The following is a 19,827-nucleotide window of genomic DNA, read 5'->3' as shown; positions in this document are numbered from 1 at the left end:
TATGTGGTAGGTTCTGTAGTGGGGAGACCATCTTGTATATAGTGGTCAGATAGTGCCTCGTAGTTCTGTTACGCTAGCTTTAATTCAGGCTGGCATTTATGATTAATAGGAGGCTCGAGATGCTCCATATATTATGACTAATATGACTTACATTTTTGGTTAGTCATGTCATATTTTATTTGATTATGGAGTTAGTAATTCATTTTTTAACATTATTTTGATTTACTACAATTGCATTCATTTTTACTATCTTTTTCTCTATATGTTACTTTATTGACTAGAAAGGGATGATAACTAGTAGGATTTGTTTATATTATATAGAGATATCTAACAAAAAATTGAGATCTAGTTTATTTTTTTACCCTTTTAGAGTTAGAAATTATTTTGGGTATGGATTGGTTGAGTCGCTATAAGACTCAAATTAATTATTTGAAGAAACGAGTCACCTTATTTCTGGGAAACGAGGGTATTTATTCATGGTGTTGAAGGAGTTTGTCACATCTGGTCTCTTTTATGAAAGTGAATGTATTGCAAAAAAAGAGTTGTAGGTTATTTTTGACATTATAAAGGGATAATATAATAATGTATGGATCTATTTCTGATATTCCAATAGTGTGAGAGTTTATCAATGTATTCCCTATTGAGTTAATCAATTTTCCTCCGAATAAGGATAATGAGTTTTGTATTGATGTATTTTTAGGTACAACCCTAATATTTAAAGCTTAGTATAGAAAGACACCCAAAAAACTTCAAGAGTTGAAGATGCAACTTTAGAAGTTGGTTGATATGAGATTTTTCCATCCTAGTGTGTCTTCATGGGGAACATTTATTTTGTTTGTAAAGAAAAAGGATGGTATGATGTATATGTATATTGATTATAAAGATTTAAATAAATTCACTATTAAGAATAAGTATACTCTGCTAAGAATTGATGATTTATTTGGTTATTTTGCAAGATCTATATTTTATAAGATCAATTTAAGATTTATATATTATCAGGTGAAGATAAGAGAGATTGATGTTATTAAGACTACTTTCAGTACTACATACGATATTATGAGTTCTTAGTCTTGCCATTTGGTATGACTAATGCACAATACATTTTTATGGATTTGATGTGCATGGTGTTCATAGATTTCTTAGATCAGTTTGTGATTGCCTTTATATAATATATTTTGGTTTCTTGAGCTTCTGAGAAGGATCATGCACATTTGAGGATCATTTTGGAGACTCTGAGACAGTATTAGTTATATGTTAAGTTCTTTAAGTGTGACTTATAGCTGAAGAGTATTTCTTTTTTGGGGTATGTAGTGAGTAGCATAAGTATTTTTGTAGATCCTCAAAAAGTTCAAGCATTTGTTGATTGATCGATGCCTACTATAGTATCTCAGGTATACAGTTTCTTGGGCATGAATAATTATTAAAGGAAGTTTGTGAAAAGATTCTCTCAAATTTCTACACATCTGATGAGACTGAATAAAGTCAGTTGTTTTTGTTTGGAGACCTGATTAAGGGGCTAGTTTCCAAAAACTAAAGAACTGTTTGAATTCTGCTCCAATTTTGACTCTTTCATATGACACGAATGAATTTCAGGTGTTCATTGATGCTTCTCTAAGAGGATTGGAATGTGTCTTGATGCAGCACGATAATGTTATATCTTAGGCCTCTAAGCAGTTGGAGCCATATGAAAGGAACTATCCAACACATAATTTGGAGATCTCGAATTATTTTTTCCTTGAAGATCTAGAGATATTATTTGTATGAAGTCAAGTGTGATATCTTTATTGTTCAACAAAGTTTAAAGTATATGTTTGAGACAAAGAAGTGGCTTGAGTTGATTAAATATTATGATTTGACCATTTAATATCATCCTGGAAAACCTAATGTTGCGAAAGATAGTATAAGCAGAAAATCTTCTAGACTATCATAAATTCAGCATACTTTTGATGATATATGATTCATGATATAGAAAAGCTACAATTGGAAATGATTTCTCATATTGATATAGATTTTTGTGTTTAGACTCGGATGATCATCCAACCCTCTTTACAAGAAATGATTCAAAAAATTTAAAGATCAGATGAAGAATATTTAAAGATGATTGATCAAATCAAATTGAGTAAGAAATATGAAATGTGAGTATCTAATTTTGGTATTATTTTTTATAGAAACAGATTGTGGGTACCGAGTTCTTTATAATTGATGTAAGAGATTCCGCGTGACGCTCATTATATAGGTTATACTATTCATCCAAAAAGCAATAAAATATTTAGTGATTTGGAATGTTTATTCTGGTGGCTTGGATTAAAGATGGATGTTTCATATTTTGTTTCTGAATATAAAGCCTATTAGTTAGTGAAAGCATAATATCAACAATGAGGAGGTTTTTAGTGGAAGTGGAAAGAGATTACGATGGATTTTGCTATGAGTTTTTCCAGGTCGAGACATGGACTTAATCCCATTTGGGTTATAATGAAGCGTATGACAAATTATGCTAATTTCATTCTGATTTGACAGTATCATTTAGTTGATCGGTTGACGTAGGTACGCATATGTACGTGAAATTATCCAATTGCATGGGATACCAAATATTATATTTTCTAGCATAGATAAAAGATTTACTTCCAAACTGTCGAGTAGCAAGGTTTGGGCACGAAATTACATTTTAAGTACAAATTTTTTTCTTAGATTGATGGACAGTCTGAGAGGGTTATACATGTACTAAAAGATCTTCTATGATTATGTGTTATAGATTTTGGTGGAAGTTGGGAAATCTCGTCCTTATGATCAAATTTGTTTATAATAATAGTTTTCAATTGAGCATATGTATGACCCCTTACGATGCTCTTTATGGTAGCAAATGTAGGACATCTTTATCATTCACAGAGGTGGGCGAAAGAAATTTGATTGGGTCAAGTTTAATTGATGATGTTATTGAAAATATTCGTTTGATTAAAGACAAACTAAAATTTGTTCAAGACAAAACATTATTTTGATGCTAAGCAACGAGCTATAGATTTTCTTATTGAAGATTTTGTATATGTGAAAATCAGGCTTATGGAGGGCATCAACAGGTTTGGCCAGAAAGGTAAGTTAAGTCCAAGGTATGTAAGACCTTTTGAAGTTATTAAAAGGATTGAAAATGCCAATTTAAGCTTTATATATAATTTAGATTAAATAAAAGGAAATGATAAAATAAATAATGGTGGATAACTGTCATGAGAATATTCACTGTATTTGCATCTTGTTTCTATTGAACCTAGATTTAAAGTAAAAAAGGCATGCTAAAATTACAAAAAGCAAAGAGTTTCATAAGAAAAATAGGAGCCATTAAATTTTACCAACAAAAATTTAAAATGACAAAAAAAACTAAAACACAAGGTATAGATTTCTCATATAGAAATACATTCATATGTGATAAACTATTATTATCATCCATATTTAGAAAAGAAAGAAACTCTCAACAATTTAATTATAATTCATAGATATATAAATTTATTAATTAATTTTTTTAAAAAAAGATATTACAACAACAACAACAACATCAAGCCTTTATCCCACTACGTGGGGTCGGCTACATGAATCCTTTTTCTCCATTGTGTTCTATTAAAAGTCAAATTCTCATTTAAACCTAATAAAGAATTATATCATATTATATTATATTGATAAGAATTATACTATACTTACTTAAAATTTATTGAATTTATTTTTAATTAATATAATATAATTTTTTTATAAATATAATATTAATTTTAAATAAATTTTAAATTTATGTTAATATAATTTATATTAAAATATGCTGATTTAATTTTTAAATAAATTAATTATGAAATGTTAGAGTATTTGTTTTTCCTTTAGTATTTATAATTTTTTCTAAAAAGTCCAATAATCAGATGCCATTTTCGTAATAATATCAAAAATCAGCCTTTATTCCATAGTATACAAAATTCTTCATCTCTGAGTCTCCGCCCTCAGTCCCCAAATCCTAAGGGACGGCCCCTTCTCTCTCTGTCCTCCCTCGCCGATTCCCCAACTACTCCAATCCCATCAGAACCCTGTATAATGACCTCCGTCACCGCCAGCTTCGTCCTCCGGCGCGCCACCGCCTTCCTCGAGGACGCCCTCTCCAACCTCGAGGTCCGCCGCCGCGCCCTTACAGCCGCCCGCCGCCGCCTCTCCTCCCCCGCTGATCCCTCTACCCTGCACGCCCTCTCCCTCCTCTCCGAAACCCTAGACCCCTCGGCAGCCGCCGCCACCTCTGCCGCCTATGCCGCCGCCGCCGCTGCCAATCCATCCTCCCTCTCCGCCCTCCTCCTCGCCATATCCCTCGCTCTCCGCCGCCGCCATGCCGACGCCGCACGCGCTCTCATCGACGTCTTCGTCCTCGATCCAGCAGCCGCCCGCGCCGACATCGCACCGGAGCTCTTCGAAGAGCTCTTCCTACCACACTTGTTCCCGGCGGTGCGATGGTTCGCGGAGCGGCGATCAAGGATTCTCTCATCGATGGAGGAAGGGAGGCCGGCGGCGGCAGCGATGACGTCGCTGTCGAGGATGAGTGACGGGCAGGCGGCTGATCTCCGGGAGCTCGAGAACACGTATGAGGGGGTGATGGATGAGAATTCCAAGGTTTATGCTGGGTACCTAAAGGAACTTCTGAAATCGGGGGATGGGATAAGTCCGCCGGAGTTGGTTCTCCCGACGGTTAATGGAGTGGAAGAGGACATCGACGAGATGAAGGATGAGACGATTGGTAGGGAGGAGATAGGATCGACAAATGAACACTTTAATGTGATGCTTCTCTTCATAGCTTCTTTATTTATTAATTTAGGAATCTTCCATCATTTTCTTTTTCTGATTATAGTTGGCTGATTACTCGAATTGATTTGGTTAGATTTAGATAGTTTGATTTTTATTATTTTTGTTGATAAACATTTGATGTAACTTGCAACTTCTTTTCCATCGATTAGCTTCTTCAAATTTACAGAGCCTTTGATTTCGTTGTGGCAGCCGATTTGGGCTGAAGCCGATAACTCTACAGATTTTTCTGATGGACAAATCAACAAAGGACAGTGCAGCTATACAAGGGCTCCATCCTTGTATCCTCAAAGAGTCCCTCCACAGATTTTCAGGCAACCTTCGACAAAAAGTATAGATAACAGAAGAAATATCATATCCGAAGTTGGCCAAGCATTTTCATCTGCTGAAAACTCTGATGAATCTTCTTCCGATCCTGAACCTGATATGGTAATCAAAATCTTGAAGCTGAAAATAAAATAATACTTATCTTTACTTTTCTGTGCTATCAATCTAGTTTCACGTGTTTTCTGGCCATTAAATTTCTTTCATTGTTTGTCTGCAGGAGGAAGATAAAAAGAAACCATCTTTCAAGCCCAAAATCGAATACCAGGGGCAGAAACAGACGTCTATGAACTCTACTTGGTATGTTAGGTCATTTGCCAAGTTTTACTCTCGTGATCCATGCGCCTGTTGTTATAGTGATTCAAGCATTTAGACTGTTAAGTTCACTTCGAATCTCTTTAAATGAGATTATGCTTTTGATCAGTGTAGTTTTGCAAAAAGAATTGAGTTTCATTCACTCTGACCTCTGTCTTGTCTTGTTTCAGCTCTATAGATCTTTCAATGATTGATGATGATAAATTTCTTGCTTCTAGCAACCAAGCTCCACCGAAGGATTTTGTGTGTCCCATAACCAGTAACTTATTTGATGACCCGGTAACATTGGAGACTGGACAAACATACGAGCGTAGAGCTATACAGGAATGGCTGGAGCGTGGGAATATGACATGCCCAATCACTCGGCAAAAGCTTCACAGTGCCAAATTGCCAAAAACAAATTTTGTGCTCAAAAGACTAATAGCTAGCTGGCGAGAAGAAAATGCTTATTCAATTGCAAGTCCTTCATTAAGGAGCCCTTCTCCAGAGATTACTCAACCAAATCCACCAAAGCGCTCACCTTCACCAACTAGTGTCATCACTCAAGCATGTGTTGATGGCACTACATGTGATCTACGGCTTGCCATTAATACCCTTTGTACATCCGACGTTTTGAGTGAAGCAGAGACGGCTGTCCTTCAGATAGAGCGCCTCTGGAGAGAAACTGGTGCAGAACCTCAATTGGTATCAGCACTTTCGAAACCTTCTGTGATTAATGGGTTTGTGGAGATATTATTTAACTCTATTGATCTGCAAGTTCTTAGAACATCAGTGTTCCTATTGTCTGAGCTGGCTTCAATGGATAAACTTGTTATTCAGACGCTGACTAGCGTTGATTCAGATGTGGAATGCATGGTTGCACTGTTCAAGAAAGGATTGTCAGAGGCTGTTGTGTTGATTTATTTGTTGCATCCTTCATGGGAAAGACTTCTAGAAATGGACATGGTTGAGGCCCTGCTAATGGTTTTGAAGAGCGAGGAAGATGATTCATCCAATTCATGTCTAAAGCCAAAGACTGCTTCTATTCTTCTTTTACAGCAGATTCTGGCAAGCGATGATAAAATTTCAACAGAAGTTGTTGATGCCATAATTTCTGAGGGAGTTTTTGAAAATATTATTCAGAGTTTGGCAGCTGATATGGAGGAGGTGAGGATGGCTGCAATCAGGATCATAGTGAGGTGCATGGAGGTTGATGGAAGTTGCCGGCACTTGATTGCTGGCAAAGCTAAACTGGAAATCATCTTAGAAAACTTTGCCACTGTTGGTGACATGGAACGGTTTGAGATTGTTCGCTTCCTTTTTGAATTGGTTAAATTAGACAGGTAATGTAAATTATTTTCTTTATGCTTCTTTTGAAGTAATCATTTTATTGGCTGTTCATCACATCAGCTTGTCAAAATTGCAGATTGTTTGACCTTAAGACTGCTTTTGGGATAGCTTTCTTACTGCTTTTTAAAATTATTTTATAATACAAAATTTTTTAATTTAAGAAAATTTTTATTAGAAAACTGCTTTAAGAACAGTAAGAAAGCCTTCCCAAATGAAGCCTAAATCTTATTGTTTTCCTAGTATGTATGATATGGTTGCTGATACAACTGTTTCCCTTTTTCAAGGAGGACGTATAATGAGAAGCTTCTGCACAGTATAAAAGATGGTGGTAAATTTAGCACAATGCATGCACTCGTTGTTTATTTACAGACAGCTCTACAGGATCAGTCTCCAATCATTGCCGGTCTTCTTCTTCAACTTGACATTTTGGTATTGGTCTTTTATCATGACCATCGTCCTCATCATCCTTATTACCATTGTCATCATCATCACCACCTTTTACCCTATCACCACTATTTGGAATCTAGTTAAAATTGGGACGTGCAAGTTAATTTTTGCATATATAGAGGCAGACACATGTCATACTGTATTTTATGTTGAAGGAACATAATCCTGTCAATTATCATGTTTTCAAAAAACTTTGTTTGTAATTATTTAGGCTTTATTTGGGACTGCTTTTTTACTGCTTCTTAAAGCAACTTTTTTACGGCTTTGTTTGGAACGTGCAAGTTAGATCCACTAGCATTTTTTTTATAAGCAGGTCTGTTTTTCTTTCAAGTAGATCATGACATTTGCGTAGTTAAGGAGATCATTCCATGCACGCATCATTGGACATGTTATTATTTGCGCTTTTCTCAAAGCTAACAGCTTGATTCTCATAGGTGGAGCCAAGAAAGTCAAGTATATACCGTGAAGAAGCCATAGATGCCCTCATCTCATGCCTCAGAAATCCAGACATTAACAATAGTCAACTTTTAGCTGCCGAGATAATTGTGTCACTTCAGGGAAGGTTTTCTTCCTCAGGAGAGTCTGTTACACGAGAGTCTCTTTTAAAACGTGCAGGGGTGAAAAAGAGGAACAGGCCAACAATGGGATCAGACCAGATTGACTATGTTCATGATAATTCTGAAGAAAAATTGGTTAGCCTTTTTTTTTTAACTAATAATTATGATAGTTATCATTTTTTTCTAATTATAGTTCAAATGCAAATATTGAACTTATTACACCATGGAGACCTCTGAAACCTTCTAATTTGCTAAATTAACCGTTATCTTAACTCTAAGATTCATTTGTCCTTTCTTTCTTTCATGTTCTTTTTTTTATTTGATTTTGCTTTTTGTTAATTTGAGTTAGAACTATGAAGTATGAGATCATCAGAGAAAAGGATTATTTCTAAACTTTTGTAGTCACAAGAATGATCCTGCTTTAGTGTTGCATTTTGTGGCTAGGAATTAAATATTGTTCTATTTGACAGCTTTTATGCAAAAATTCAGGAGATATAAGATCCAAAGCGTTGAAGAAACCAATTCTCATAGTTCAATCATAGGAGCCAACTCTGTTTGCTTGGAATGAACAAGTACTGGAGCACCAGCTTGCCCTCCCAATCCATCTATATGCTGTATAAGAAATACACATTAATGATTAAAATCTTCCGAAATGTTTAAAAATATCAAGTAAGAAATAAAAATTTGCAGAAATAAAGAAAAATTCTTGTGGCAAGCCTTGGCAATGATGAAGATGGACTAGCAGTCGTTAAAGACATCTCTATCACTCGATTTAGGCTGGATCTAGACTCTTTGACGGTTTCAACAGTAGCAAAAACATGAAGCGTGTTACACATGGAGATTGCCTCATTCAAAAAGAGTTAGATATGCTTGCAAAAAAAAAAAAAAAAAAGAGTGAACGAGTAAGATAAGTTAAAAATTAGAATCATTAGATCACATATAGTTTAATTTGTCTAGTGGATCAAATGGGGTTTCTCTTTAGGATTGTATTATGTCTGATAGATCTCTGTCAAAATAATTATTTTTTATAAATTTTTTGATGAAATAACAATATAAACCAAGGTTTCCAATTAAAAAAAAATTAACCTTTTCTACTTAAGTATACTTGTAAACTTCGTTGGTGGTTGAAAACTTGTCCAGCATAACTGGGTTAGACTTAGTTATAAATTTCGGTCATCTTCCATTTCATCAAGAAGCGCCTTTACATAAAGATTAGTTTGATGTGATTATACAGTCAATATTTCCCTTTATACTGTGCTTGCTTTCAAGGCTAACCCATATTCTATAGTCGAAAATGGTGTGAGAACCTTCGTGACCTGCAAGAACACAGAAAACAGAGAAAAGAAATAGAGAAATAGAGAAAGGAAGAACAGGGGAAGAAGAAGGTTGGAGGTAGGAGAAATAGCTTCAGCTTTCCGTATATCATTTTCTACCCGAATACTCCTCCTTTCTACTACATATATCCTCCTCTTCTATTAGAGAAATAACTATGAAAAGAAAATGCTGAGCTGGCCACTAGACTGGCATATAGCAGAAAAGAAACAGAGAATATTCTTAGTACTAAAGATAATTTGGGGAAGTGGAGGTCGTAGGTAGTTAGCGGTCAGATGTGATGTTCCGTGGGACCTGGATAACTCACATCAGAAAATACTTATCTACTTTAATTGTGGGGAAATATCAATATTTCTTATCAAGCCTGTATCATGTTTCATGTTTGAAATGCTAATCTCCTCTTTTCTAACATAAAAAAGGGTATGGAAGACATGGAACGAAGTTCAAAGTTGATCGGACTAATATTTTATGCATACCTTGATGCCCTGCTTTTCCTTTTTAGATCAATGCGTCTTCTACAATCTTTTCTTTTTTGCCTTTTGTTTTTTTGCCATTTAGGATTATTTCATTTTGTAAGAATATTGAGTCTCATTATGCAATGTAGGAAGACGATAAGGTTACCGATGACTGGGAAAGAAAAATGGCGTATGCCTTAGTCAGCCATGAATTTGGATTATTATTTGAGGCTTTAGCTGAAGGACTTAAGAGTGAACAGAGAGAGTTCTTCTCTGCTTGTCTTGTCTCTGCAAGTTGGCTGACTTACATGCTGTCCATTCTTCCTGATACTGGGCTGCGTGGTGCTGCTCGGGTTTGCTTGCTCAAACATTTTGTTTTGGTTTTCAAGTCAGCAAAAGATGCTGATGACAAAGCACTTGCTATGCTTGCCCTTAGCAGCTTCATGAATGACTCTGGTATGTCCTTTTAAATGATCGTAGAACACTCCTTAAATATTTAATATAATGCTTGTGAGGAAAGCAATATTGCAATATGTGTTATACTGACCACTATGAAGGCTTCGTTTGGGACAACTTTTTTGCTACTTCTTAAAGCAGCTTTCTAGTAAAAAAGGAAAATTTTTGTACTAAAAAGTTGCTTTGAGAAGCAATAAGAAAGCCGTCCCAAATGAAGCCAAAGTCCTCCCAATGCATGTAAAGTTATGCTATGGAGCCTTTGTTTTGTTGCTAAGCTGCTTTCAAAATCATGCTACGCTAATGAAAATTCATGGTATGCAAGCAATGATGTGCGATTGGTACTTTTAAGTATCTAATTTTGCTACATCATTCCCAATTTTCAGAGGGCATGCATGACCTTACTTTCCATATCAAGGATATAATAAAAACTCTCAGAGAGCTGAAAAAGTCTTATGTTTTGGCCAATGAAATGCTAAAACATTTATGTCGTGGGCAAGAATCATGCATGGTGAGTTTGATATACCTATTACCCATTTTCTGAGATGCTTTTAGAATAAAAAGTTATGGAACGTTTACAAAAATTCTCATCTATTTCTACCAGCTGGAGATGTGGAATCATCAAGTTTTGGCTCAGGTGGACTGTAGCATGCATGGGGAAGTCTTATCAATAGCTTATTTCAAGAATAGGATAATTTCAGGGCATTCGGACGGAACAGTTAAGGTAAAAGGTCCTGCTATTCAATTTGTCTTTCAATTCATCAAATGGTCGTTCAATTCCACTTATCTTTATTAATATGATTATTTTTTTAAGCAATGGAATTAGAAGAGCCTCAAATTGTAAATAACATAAATTATGCTAATTGCTTGTTAAAGTTAAAAAGTTAAAATATGCTTATTTAATCCCATAAAATTAACTTTGATCTATTATTTTTATTAGTTTGTTGAAGTATGTTTCCGTTCCAACAGAAATCCATGCAATCTTTGTGCTTTGTGATCTGTGCTTTGCACAGTTCTTTGACTAATATTTGATGTTGAAACCGAGTAAAATATTTTTGCTTTAGAAACGTTTATTATATTTTCTCTAACAGAATAATAGGGGAGTTTTTAACACAAAATATTTTGTTTCTTTCTTTCTAACTAGTAGTCACTTTGATGTTGAACTTGGATCTTTATCTCTAGTGTAAACCAAACAAATAATGAGAAGACAGCAGTGTTGTGTTGTACAACAAAGCCACATCTTTCGTACATGATTTTTTTTTGCATTTCTTTGTGCTTAGTCATTTTCGTATTTGAACATTAAATAGAAAACCGAATATGCCAAGTTGACCCCTTCAAATAATACTTGCTTCATGGAATGTTATTGAAGAATTTTACGAAACTAACATTTAATTTGTGTGTTTATTGGAACAAATGGCCTTCAAGTGTAAATTACATAACTCATGGAAGCTAAAACTCTTCCAGCAGCCTTGTTATGTTTGAAAGAGCTTGATACAACTTGTTTACTAACATAGATCTTGACTAGCCTAAGCTATATGCATTTTTTCCCTCTCTTTAAGCTCTCATGGTCCTTAGCGCTGTTTTGTCAAAAGAAAATTAAATAATCATGATTTGTTGTTCTCTAGAATTTGTACTGAAAAACAAAAGACCTATAGGTATGGGGTAGTGGAGAGAAACTTCTTCATCAGATCCAGGAAACTCGAGAACACACAAAAGCTGTCACCAGCCTAGCAGTTTTACAATCCGGAAAGAAACTCTTTAGTGGTTCGGTTGATAAATCTGTCAGAGTATGTACCAAATATTTTGTTTCAACTATCTCTTGAATCAAACACTTCCATTGAAGTCACATTATTCAAGTGCAGGTTTGGTCTTTGCATGATGGACGCATCAATTGCATGGAATTTCATGATACAAAAGATCAAGTTCATAGTCTCAATATTTCAAACAATATGGCCTGTTTCATTCCACAGGGAGCTGGTGTCAAGGTATCTGAATATTCCTATCCTTAAAAAATTTTCATATACTTTTTCTTAAAGGCTTCGTTTGGGACGACTTTCTTACCGCTTCTTAAAGTAGCTTTTTAGTATAAAAATTAAAATTTTTGTACTAGAAAGCTGCTTTAAGAAGCAGTAAGAAAGCCGTCCCAAACAAACCCTAAGTTTCATCATTTAAAACTTTCAATAAATTCTTCCAGTGCTAACTAGTTGTCCTGGCAATTAGGTACTTACATGGAATGGTGCTTCCAGGCTACTAAATCCAAACAAATCAGTGAAGTGCTTTTCTCTTGTTCAGGGAAAACTTTATTGTGGGTGCAGTGATAATAGTATCCAGGTATATATTCCTTTTCTACCAAGTGTTCTGATGTATTTTCATCACATTCCATGATTACTTAAAACTTGTTGAAATCATATTTTAAGCATCTTCTAGATTTTTTGGTGTTAATAGCTTATATAAAAAAAAATTCTGACCTTACAAAGGATGCACTTTGCTTTACTTCCTACTCTTCTATTGCTTTATATCAAATCGATTATGCTTTCCTATCTTCTTTTCCGAAATTCTTTATTAACTCTGTAGCTATCTCAATTCGGATTTGCAGGAAATAGATCTAGCCACAGGAACTTTAGGAACAATACAAATAGGTAGCAAGAAGTTGTTGGCAAAAGCTAATCCAATCAATGCATTACAAGTTCAGGATGGATTGCTCTATTCGGCTAGCAGCCCTTTGGATGGAGCAGCTGTTAAGGTAGCTTTTTAACTTGTGAGTTATATATATACAGGATGTGGCTTGAATTTTGGGATGCCTTGTAGGTTATAATTTGGGTTAATGGGTCGGATTCAATCCAATTATAGTTTTACACAAACCGACACACTTCTATTAAATAGATTAAAATCTCAACCTAAACTCAACCCAACCAAAAAATAACTTAAGTATATCGGGTTAGTGTCAACCGACTCAAACTGATACAATTATCCATTTCGAACATAATAACTCGAGAAAAGAAGAATTTTAAGGGAAAAAATAAAAAAAGAAGAAGAATCAAATGAATTAAGTTATTAATTTTTTGTTGACCCCAATCCTATTCTATTTTTCCGGATTATTTTAGCTATTGACCCAAATTCATTCTAAATCTCTTACGGGTTGAACAAAACTCAAAAAATTTTTTTTTGGTCAGATTCAATATTGACCTCTAAGGTGTCTTTCCCATTATAAATAGACAGAACTATTATTTTGAAAGATTGACTGATTTTACAACTTGAATGCCAATACAGATATGGAATGCTTCAAATTACAGTCCAATGGGTTCCTTGCCATCCATCCTTGAAGTAAGATGTATGACTATAAGCTCTGAATTGATATATTTGGGTTCTAAGAGCGGAGTAGTGGAGGTATGGTCCAAGGATAAGCTTTCAAGAATAGGAACTCTTCAAATTGGAAGCAATTGCAGGGTCCAGTGCATGACAGTCATCAACGATGAGCTTTTAGTGGTCGGAACATCTGATGGAAAGCTTCAGGTGAGTAATATATAACATATTGTCAAAGATGATAAAGCATGAGTGATGATACGATAGCATTTTCCTTTTTTGCAGGCCTGGGGACTAACATGAAAGATGCAGAATCACGATTAATTATTCTGTGCGGACGCCGAAAGTCGTCTGGAGACCAATCAAAATGTATCATGTCACCTCTTCGCTTAGTACCGCGGCTCGGTACTGCTCGGTACCGTGGCTCGGTACCGCTGATGTGACGCATTCTGGTTGGTCTCCGGACGGCGCCTACGTCTGGTCTCCGCACAGAATAATTTCTCACCACAGTATATTTATACAGAAGAATAAAATAAAAATAATTCTTTATTCATTAACTAACTTATGTTGTAAGTCATTGTTTTTTCTTGATTTTGTTATAAATGTATGCTTTGTTGTAATTATCGATTGGTTGGAGAACCACCTTTGTATACTAACTTGTGGAGGTATTTGTATTATGTATGATTACATTGGGGGCTTTATATATATGAGATTATTAATTTTCATCTCATGTAAGGTAAATTTTTGGAACCAAGCAAGATAGGAGTTGAATCCCTCACCTCACATATGTTGATATAAGGGGGAACACATTATAAGCTAATGCTCCTCTCTAATAGTTGAAAATTATTTTGGTGTGGAAATATTAAGTAATTAAATGAAACACCTGATGAATTTGTGCGCGGTTGCATTTGTTATGATTTGATCTGGTAAAAGTAATCTTTTGAATTTTAGTGTTTATCATCTCTTGCATGTATTTATGAGTGCTCTGTATGCTTGTGAGTATTTGAATCTGGTCTGAAGCGGTTTTTGATAGGGGCGTCAATTTTTGACACGATCCGAACCCGACCCAGAAAAATCCGAGTTAGGGTCAACCCGAACCCGTAACGGGTTGGGTTCAACAAATCAACCCGTTTTAAAAATCGAGTCGGGTTCGAGTTGACCCAACAACCCAAAATGACCCGAAAATGTCACGAAAACTCTTATTTGACCCGGAAACCAGAGATTGACCCGTGTTTGACCCGATACTGACCCGAAAATCAAAGATTGACCCGATTTTGACCTGAAAAACTAGCAATTTTATGTCAACTTCGAGTCATTCGTGTTGGGTCGGGTTGATTCGGACCCGAATCGGGTCATGATCAGGTCCGGAAACCTGACCCGTTTTTAAAAATGGGTCTGATTCGGGTTGACCTGAATAGTGCCGGGTCAGTTCTGGGTTTGACCCGAACCCGACCTGTTGACCCGAATTGACACCTCTAGTTTTTGAGGGATATGTGTGCATGTTTGAATAATTTGAAAAAAAAAATTTGGGGTGGTATAATGATGTGTTTTGATCTCTCTATCTTTTGGTTAAAATAATGTTGGTTTTATGGCGCTATGCTCCTTTAAGAGGAGTGCAACGATGCACAAGATCGGGTGCCATGGTGCTATATTAAAATGTTATATTAAAAGTATCATTTTTCATTCTTTTCTCTCTTAAGGTGACCAACTAGAGAGAGGATTGTAGTGATAGAAAGTTAGGATGTTGTTGAATATGGTCTATTTTTTATTGTTGGTTCATTTCTAAAAGTTGTTTGGCTCGAGATAGGTTATATTTTGTATATCTTAGTTTCAAAAATATGTTAATCTTGAAATTTTCTTATTTAATTTATAATTTTGTTAAGAAAAATTGGGATAACTGTGTAACCATAAAATTTTCATTGTATAATTTTCTTTATGTTGTAGATATGACAATTCTAAACATTTAGATATTTTTCGGAAAGTTTTTGCAGGATAGTTCAAAAAAAATATGCTATTTTATTTATCTATAAAATAACTTTGATCCCAAAAAATAATGTTGTAGTACAATGAAAATTTTAAAATAATACTCTGAACAATTCTTGGTAATCTCAGGGGTGTTAAAAATTGACACGACGCTGAAACCCGATTCTAACCAACAATCCACTCGTTATGATTTTTTAGGGCTTTGCATTTTTTTTTTGGTTATTTAGTTATTCTGTGAATGGATTTTTACATTTTGCATTTGTAGATCTTGTTAGCTGACATGGTTCTTTATGAATTTATACATGTAGTCTGTTGTTGTTTTAGCCTATTTAAGATGTTCACTAAAAATCTTAATTATGTAGCATTGCTGTTCATTGAAAATCCTATTTTATTTATCAGTGTTATTGCAACTAGTTGGCTTCTCTTAGATTGAGGCATCGAGCATACTAGGGATGACTTTCTTACTGTTTCTTAAAGCGATTTTTTAGTAAAAAATTTTTGTACTAGAAATCCACTTTAAGAATCAGGAAGAAAGTCATAACAAACGAAGCCTTAGTTTGGGACGGCTTTCTTCCTACTTTTTAAAACAATTTTTTAGAACAAAAATTTTAATTTTTGTACTAGAAAGCTGCTTTAATAAGCAGAAAGAAAACCGTCTCAAATGAAGCCTTAAGTCAATACAAACTGGCAACTTTGATGATAATATTTATTACACTTACATTTCATTAAATGATCAATGATTTGGAGGGAGAGCCACTTGAGTAGCTAAGCGTTTGTGATCTAAGTTATCTAAATCTATATAGGTTTTTTTTTTTTTTTTAATTTTGTACAATCATGGTTAGTTCTGTTTTATTGACCCTTTTCTGTTCTGTAGCCACATACCGTATTGTAAATGTTGTAAATATATCTTTGATGAAATGGAAAATAAAAAACTGAGGAATAAAGCTAATTTATTATGCTTACTAAAGTTAATTAGAAGCTCTGATGTATGTTTCAAATTTGGAAGAAATCTAAAAAACTCCCAAAATTTATATCTTGGACTGGTATGTCTCAATTCAACACATTATGACTTGTTTGCTTGTATGTCATATTAGTATTAGCCATCTTTTATTTTGCTTAAATTTTATATTAAAATGAGCTTGGTTATTAGTTTATTAAGCCTAGCTTTTAGTCCTTTTTTATTTATACTCCCTAATAAATAATCAAATTATATGATTTGACTAAAACTTGGTAGTTCATTTTTTTTTTTTGCTATAGATATTATATTAATAAAACAAAAAACAAAGGTTACATCAGCATAAAAAGAAAAGCTAACAGAATAAAAGACTAAACAACAGAGAGAATTAGAAGCTAAAAGCGAGCTCAGGAATTAGTCAAGGCTTCTAGCGTCCAGGACGTCCCGCACGGACCTGCCAGTAAGGCGTAGATAGCGTCCCAACGATCCATCCCGAAAATCCACACCTACAGTTGCCACCAGCAAAAACGACCGGGACGCGAGCCCCGACCACATCATTGCTCTTAGCCTCACGTAGCAGCAAATCGAACAGTAAAGCTAACAAATCCTGAGAAGAAACAGCAAGAAGAAACAAAATAACGAAACAAAAATTCATCTTCTGTGTCGACCTCTCCCCCAAAATTTTCCGCGAGTGCCAACATTTGAAGTACGCACAAGAGCAAAATCATGGTCGGACTCAAGAGTCTCCGAATCCGATTCAACATCTGACGAATCAACCAACCAATTACTCTGATTCCTAATATCCAAACCAGAGGAATTATCCACACAGTTAGCCATCACTTGGGTATCAACCTCACTTACAGGGACCACAACTAAACTGTTGGTAATCAAAATAACTTTTTCTCTACCCAGAGACGAAAACTCTTCTCAATTTCAGCCGGCACCACCGCAACAGGCATAAAACCATCAGAACCACCATCTGCATCCTTTAAAACTTGAACACCCCCATTAGAGTTCACAACACCCATAACTGGCGAGCCATCAGAATTCACCACATTCATCGCACCAGAAACCACCTCCGGCACCATCGTCGGAGAATCAGGGTCTCTAACAGCAGTCACAACCGGTAAAAGAGAAAAATCCAACTTCAGCCGTTACAAAAGACCCAGCCCCAACCTCAATAAGAGGTGAAACAGTAACCCCATACTTGGTAGTTCATATGATTAGTGATTATCTTCTTATTTATGCTATGGTTGAATAAGGATAAAGAGTATATAATTCTCACAATGGCGTGATAGAATGGATTATTTATGCAAGATAATTGATGATGCTAAAATATATTTACTTGGAGGCAACAATAGTTGGTGAATTTTGTTATTTGGATGAGATTTTAAGAGCCCTCCAATATAGTTATAAATATAGAAATTAATAAATATTAAACATTTATAAAATAGTATAAAATTGTGTAAGTAATTTATCATAATATAATTTGTTATGCTTAAATATATTAAATTAGCACTTAATCAAATAATTCAATTGTACAAAAGGCGCCATATAAAGTAAATTTATGATGTAGACTAATGACCAAACTTAGTGAAAGAGTTTAGGACTATAAAGCTTAATGTAAAGTCTTTTAAATATAGGGGATTTCAATTTTTGGATGATTGATTTGTTGAAAAGAAATATAGTATAAAATTTTAATGAATTCCTTTTACACATCCTTATTCATTTTTATGTATTTTAAATTTCCCTAGTTTTGGATGATTTCCATCTTCACCATGAGCTAATTGTGTCGTCCTTGCCTACTACCAAGTGCCAACAGTCGACTTCCCGGTGGCCATCACCATCGACGACCGCCGCTACCAACAGCCTCCGACCACCACAATCATTTGACTTTGCATTTATCCAAAAAACTTCAAACATTTCAAATACAATATATTCATTTTACATTTTTTTTTACTCTAGAGCACCTAGGATCCCGCTCTTAAGATTATAATAAGCTTTCTATGTTCACATTTTCCTGAATTTTGGAGTTGATTGAAAGCTTCATATTTTAATTTTGTTCTCACAATCCCAACAATTTTGAATGTACATGTACTATAACAAGTTCAAAATGAACAAAATCCTTAATACGAAAATCTTAAGAGATCAAGCAAAAGATATTAAAGATAATAAAAGTTTTAAGGAATTGATTTGGACGAGTACTTAGAAATATCTCTCAAAAAATTTTCAGTACTCTCTAACTCACTAAATTATCACATATGATTTAGGCTTCATTTGGGACGGCTTTTTTATTGCTTTCTAAAACGGAGTTTTAGTACAAATTTTTTTATTTTTGTATGATTAAAATTTAATTAACATACTTAACATAATTTAAGAAATAATAAAAATATTATAATATGCTTAATTTTTAAATTAGATGATTAATAAATTAATTAATATGTAAATCCATATAAAAGAAATACAGATAATATAATAAAAATTGAAAATTGCCTTAATTTTCTTGCAAATATGATTAGTAAATTAAGCACATAATCACAAAAACTAAAATAATAATTAAAATAAATTTTATATACAAGAAAATAAAGAAATAAAAAAATTTAATATAAGTCAACTAGATTAAGTACCCAAATTTTATATAATAATTTTTACATGTTTGAAACAAAAAATAAAAATATCAAATTAATTTATTAGAATGTTCATCATCCTTGAGTTCTTTAATAATGTTTACTACATTAATTTACATTAATTCAAAAGTGCAACTCACACAATAGACTAAGGGTTCGTTTGGGACGGCTTTCTTAGTATTTCTTAAAGTAATTTTTTAGTACAAACATTTTAAGAAACTGCTTTAAGAAGCAGTAAGAAAGCCGTCCTAAATGAAGGCTTCGTTTGGGACGGCTTTCTTACTGCTTTTTAAAGCAGTTTTTTAGTACAAAAATTGATTTTTTTCTATTAGAAAGCTGCTTTAAGAAGCAGTAAGAAAGCCATCCCAAACGAAACTGAAGCCTAAATCCATCTTAGAGCTTGATATCTTCACTTTAGTCTCCATAAATTCACCTTTAAACTTATCATCTAAATGAGCAAACATCCAAATAGCCATTGAAATCAACTCTTCACTTTGATGGTTGCTAGAATTGATGAACATTAAAAGAAAGTCGTTAAGTGGCTTTTACCTAAGATTTATTATCAATAAATCAAATAATGAGAAAAATAAGAGTATAAACTTGCATGTTGAAGCGCTTTAGCGCAAACTTATTTGCATTATTTAATGACAAAAAGATTAGTTGGATTAGAAAAGAGTTGTAACAAAACTTCTTCTTGATTGGCTTTTTTCATAAAAAATTTGAATTAAATAGAGCGGTTGAGCCGATTATGATTTTGATGAACAATCTAGTTCATATCTTGATCAATTTATCTCTATTTATTTTAATCAAGCAACTAAATATAAATAATTTAGACTAAATAAAGCTATTTAAATGTAAAAATTATCTTTAAATTCTTTAATTTATGAGCACTTTTATTAATATTAAATAATGCCAATTATAGCCTAGAATAT

At 34.1% G+C, this 19,827-nt stretch overlaps 1 protein-coding gene across 1 annotated transcript; it reads left to right on the top strand.

The window, feature by feature from the left end:
* Positions 1–3,977: 3,977 nt before the first annotated feature.
* On the top strand, positions 3,978–14,053 carry LOC110093198 (putative E3 ubiquitin-protein ligase LIN-1). Its single transcript, XM_020818013.2, has 15 exons — positions 3,978–4,788; positions 5,008–5,244; positions 5,360–5,439; positions 5,625–6,776; positions 7,068–7,212; positions 7,665–7,922; positions 9,724–10,030; positions 10,414–10,538; positions 10,632–10,751; positions 11,683–11,814; positions 11,890–12,012; positions 12,248–12,358; positions 12,624–12,770; positions 13,298–13,540; positions 13,616–14,053. The coding sequence occupies exons 1-15, from the start codon at positions 4,063–4,065 to the stop codon at positions 13,631–13,633; spliced, it is 3,924 nt and encodes a 1,307-aa protein (XP_020673672.1). The 5' UTR covers positions 3,978–4,062; the 3' UTR covers positions 13,634–14,053.
* Positions 14,054–19,827: the final 5,774 nt, after the last annotated feature.

This window comes from Dendrobium catenatum, unplaced genomic scaffold (assembly GCF_001605985.2).
Source record: "Dendrobium catenatum unplaced genomic scaffold, ASM160598v2 fragScaff_scaffold_1328, whole genome shotgun sequence".
Lineage (NCBI taxonomy): Eukaryota > Viridiplantae > Streptophyta > Magnoliopsida > Asparagales > Orchidaceae > Dendrobium > Dendrobium catenatum.
The sequence above is the reverse complement of the archived record's forward strand: the minus strand, read 5'-3'. Positions and strand labels throughout refer to the sequence as shown.

Bases quoted from the DNA above. Each gene is read 5' to 3' on its own strand.
- LOC110093198 (XM_020818013.2), top strand. From the start codon at position 4,063: ATGACCTCCGTCACCGCCAGCTTCGTCCTCCGGCGCGCCACCGCCTTC. The intron at 5,245-5,359 runs GTAATCAAAATC...GTTTGTCTGCAG, and splicing joins CCGATCCTGAACCTGATATG to GAGGAAGATAAAAAGAAACC. The intron at 10,539-10,631 runs GTGAGTTTGATA...TATTTCTACCAG, and splicing joins GTGGGCAAGAATCATGCATG to CTGGAGATGTGGAATCATCA.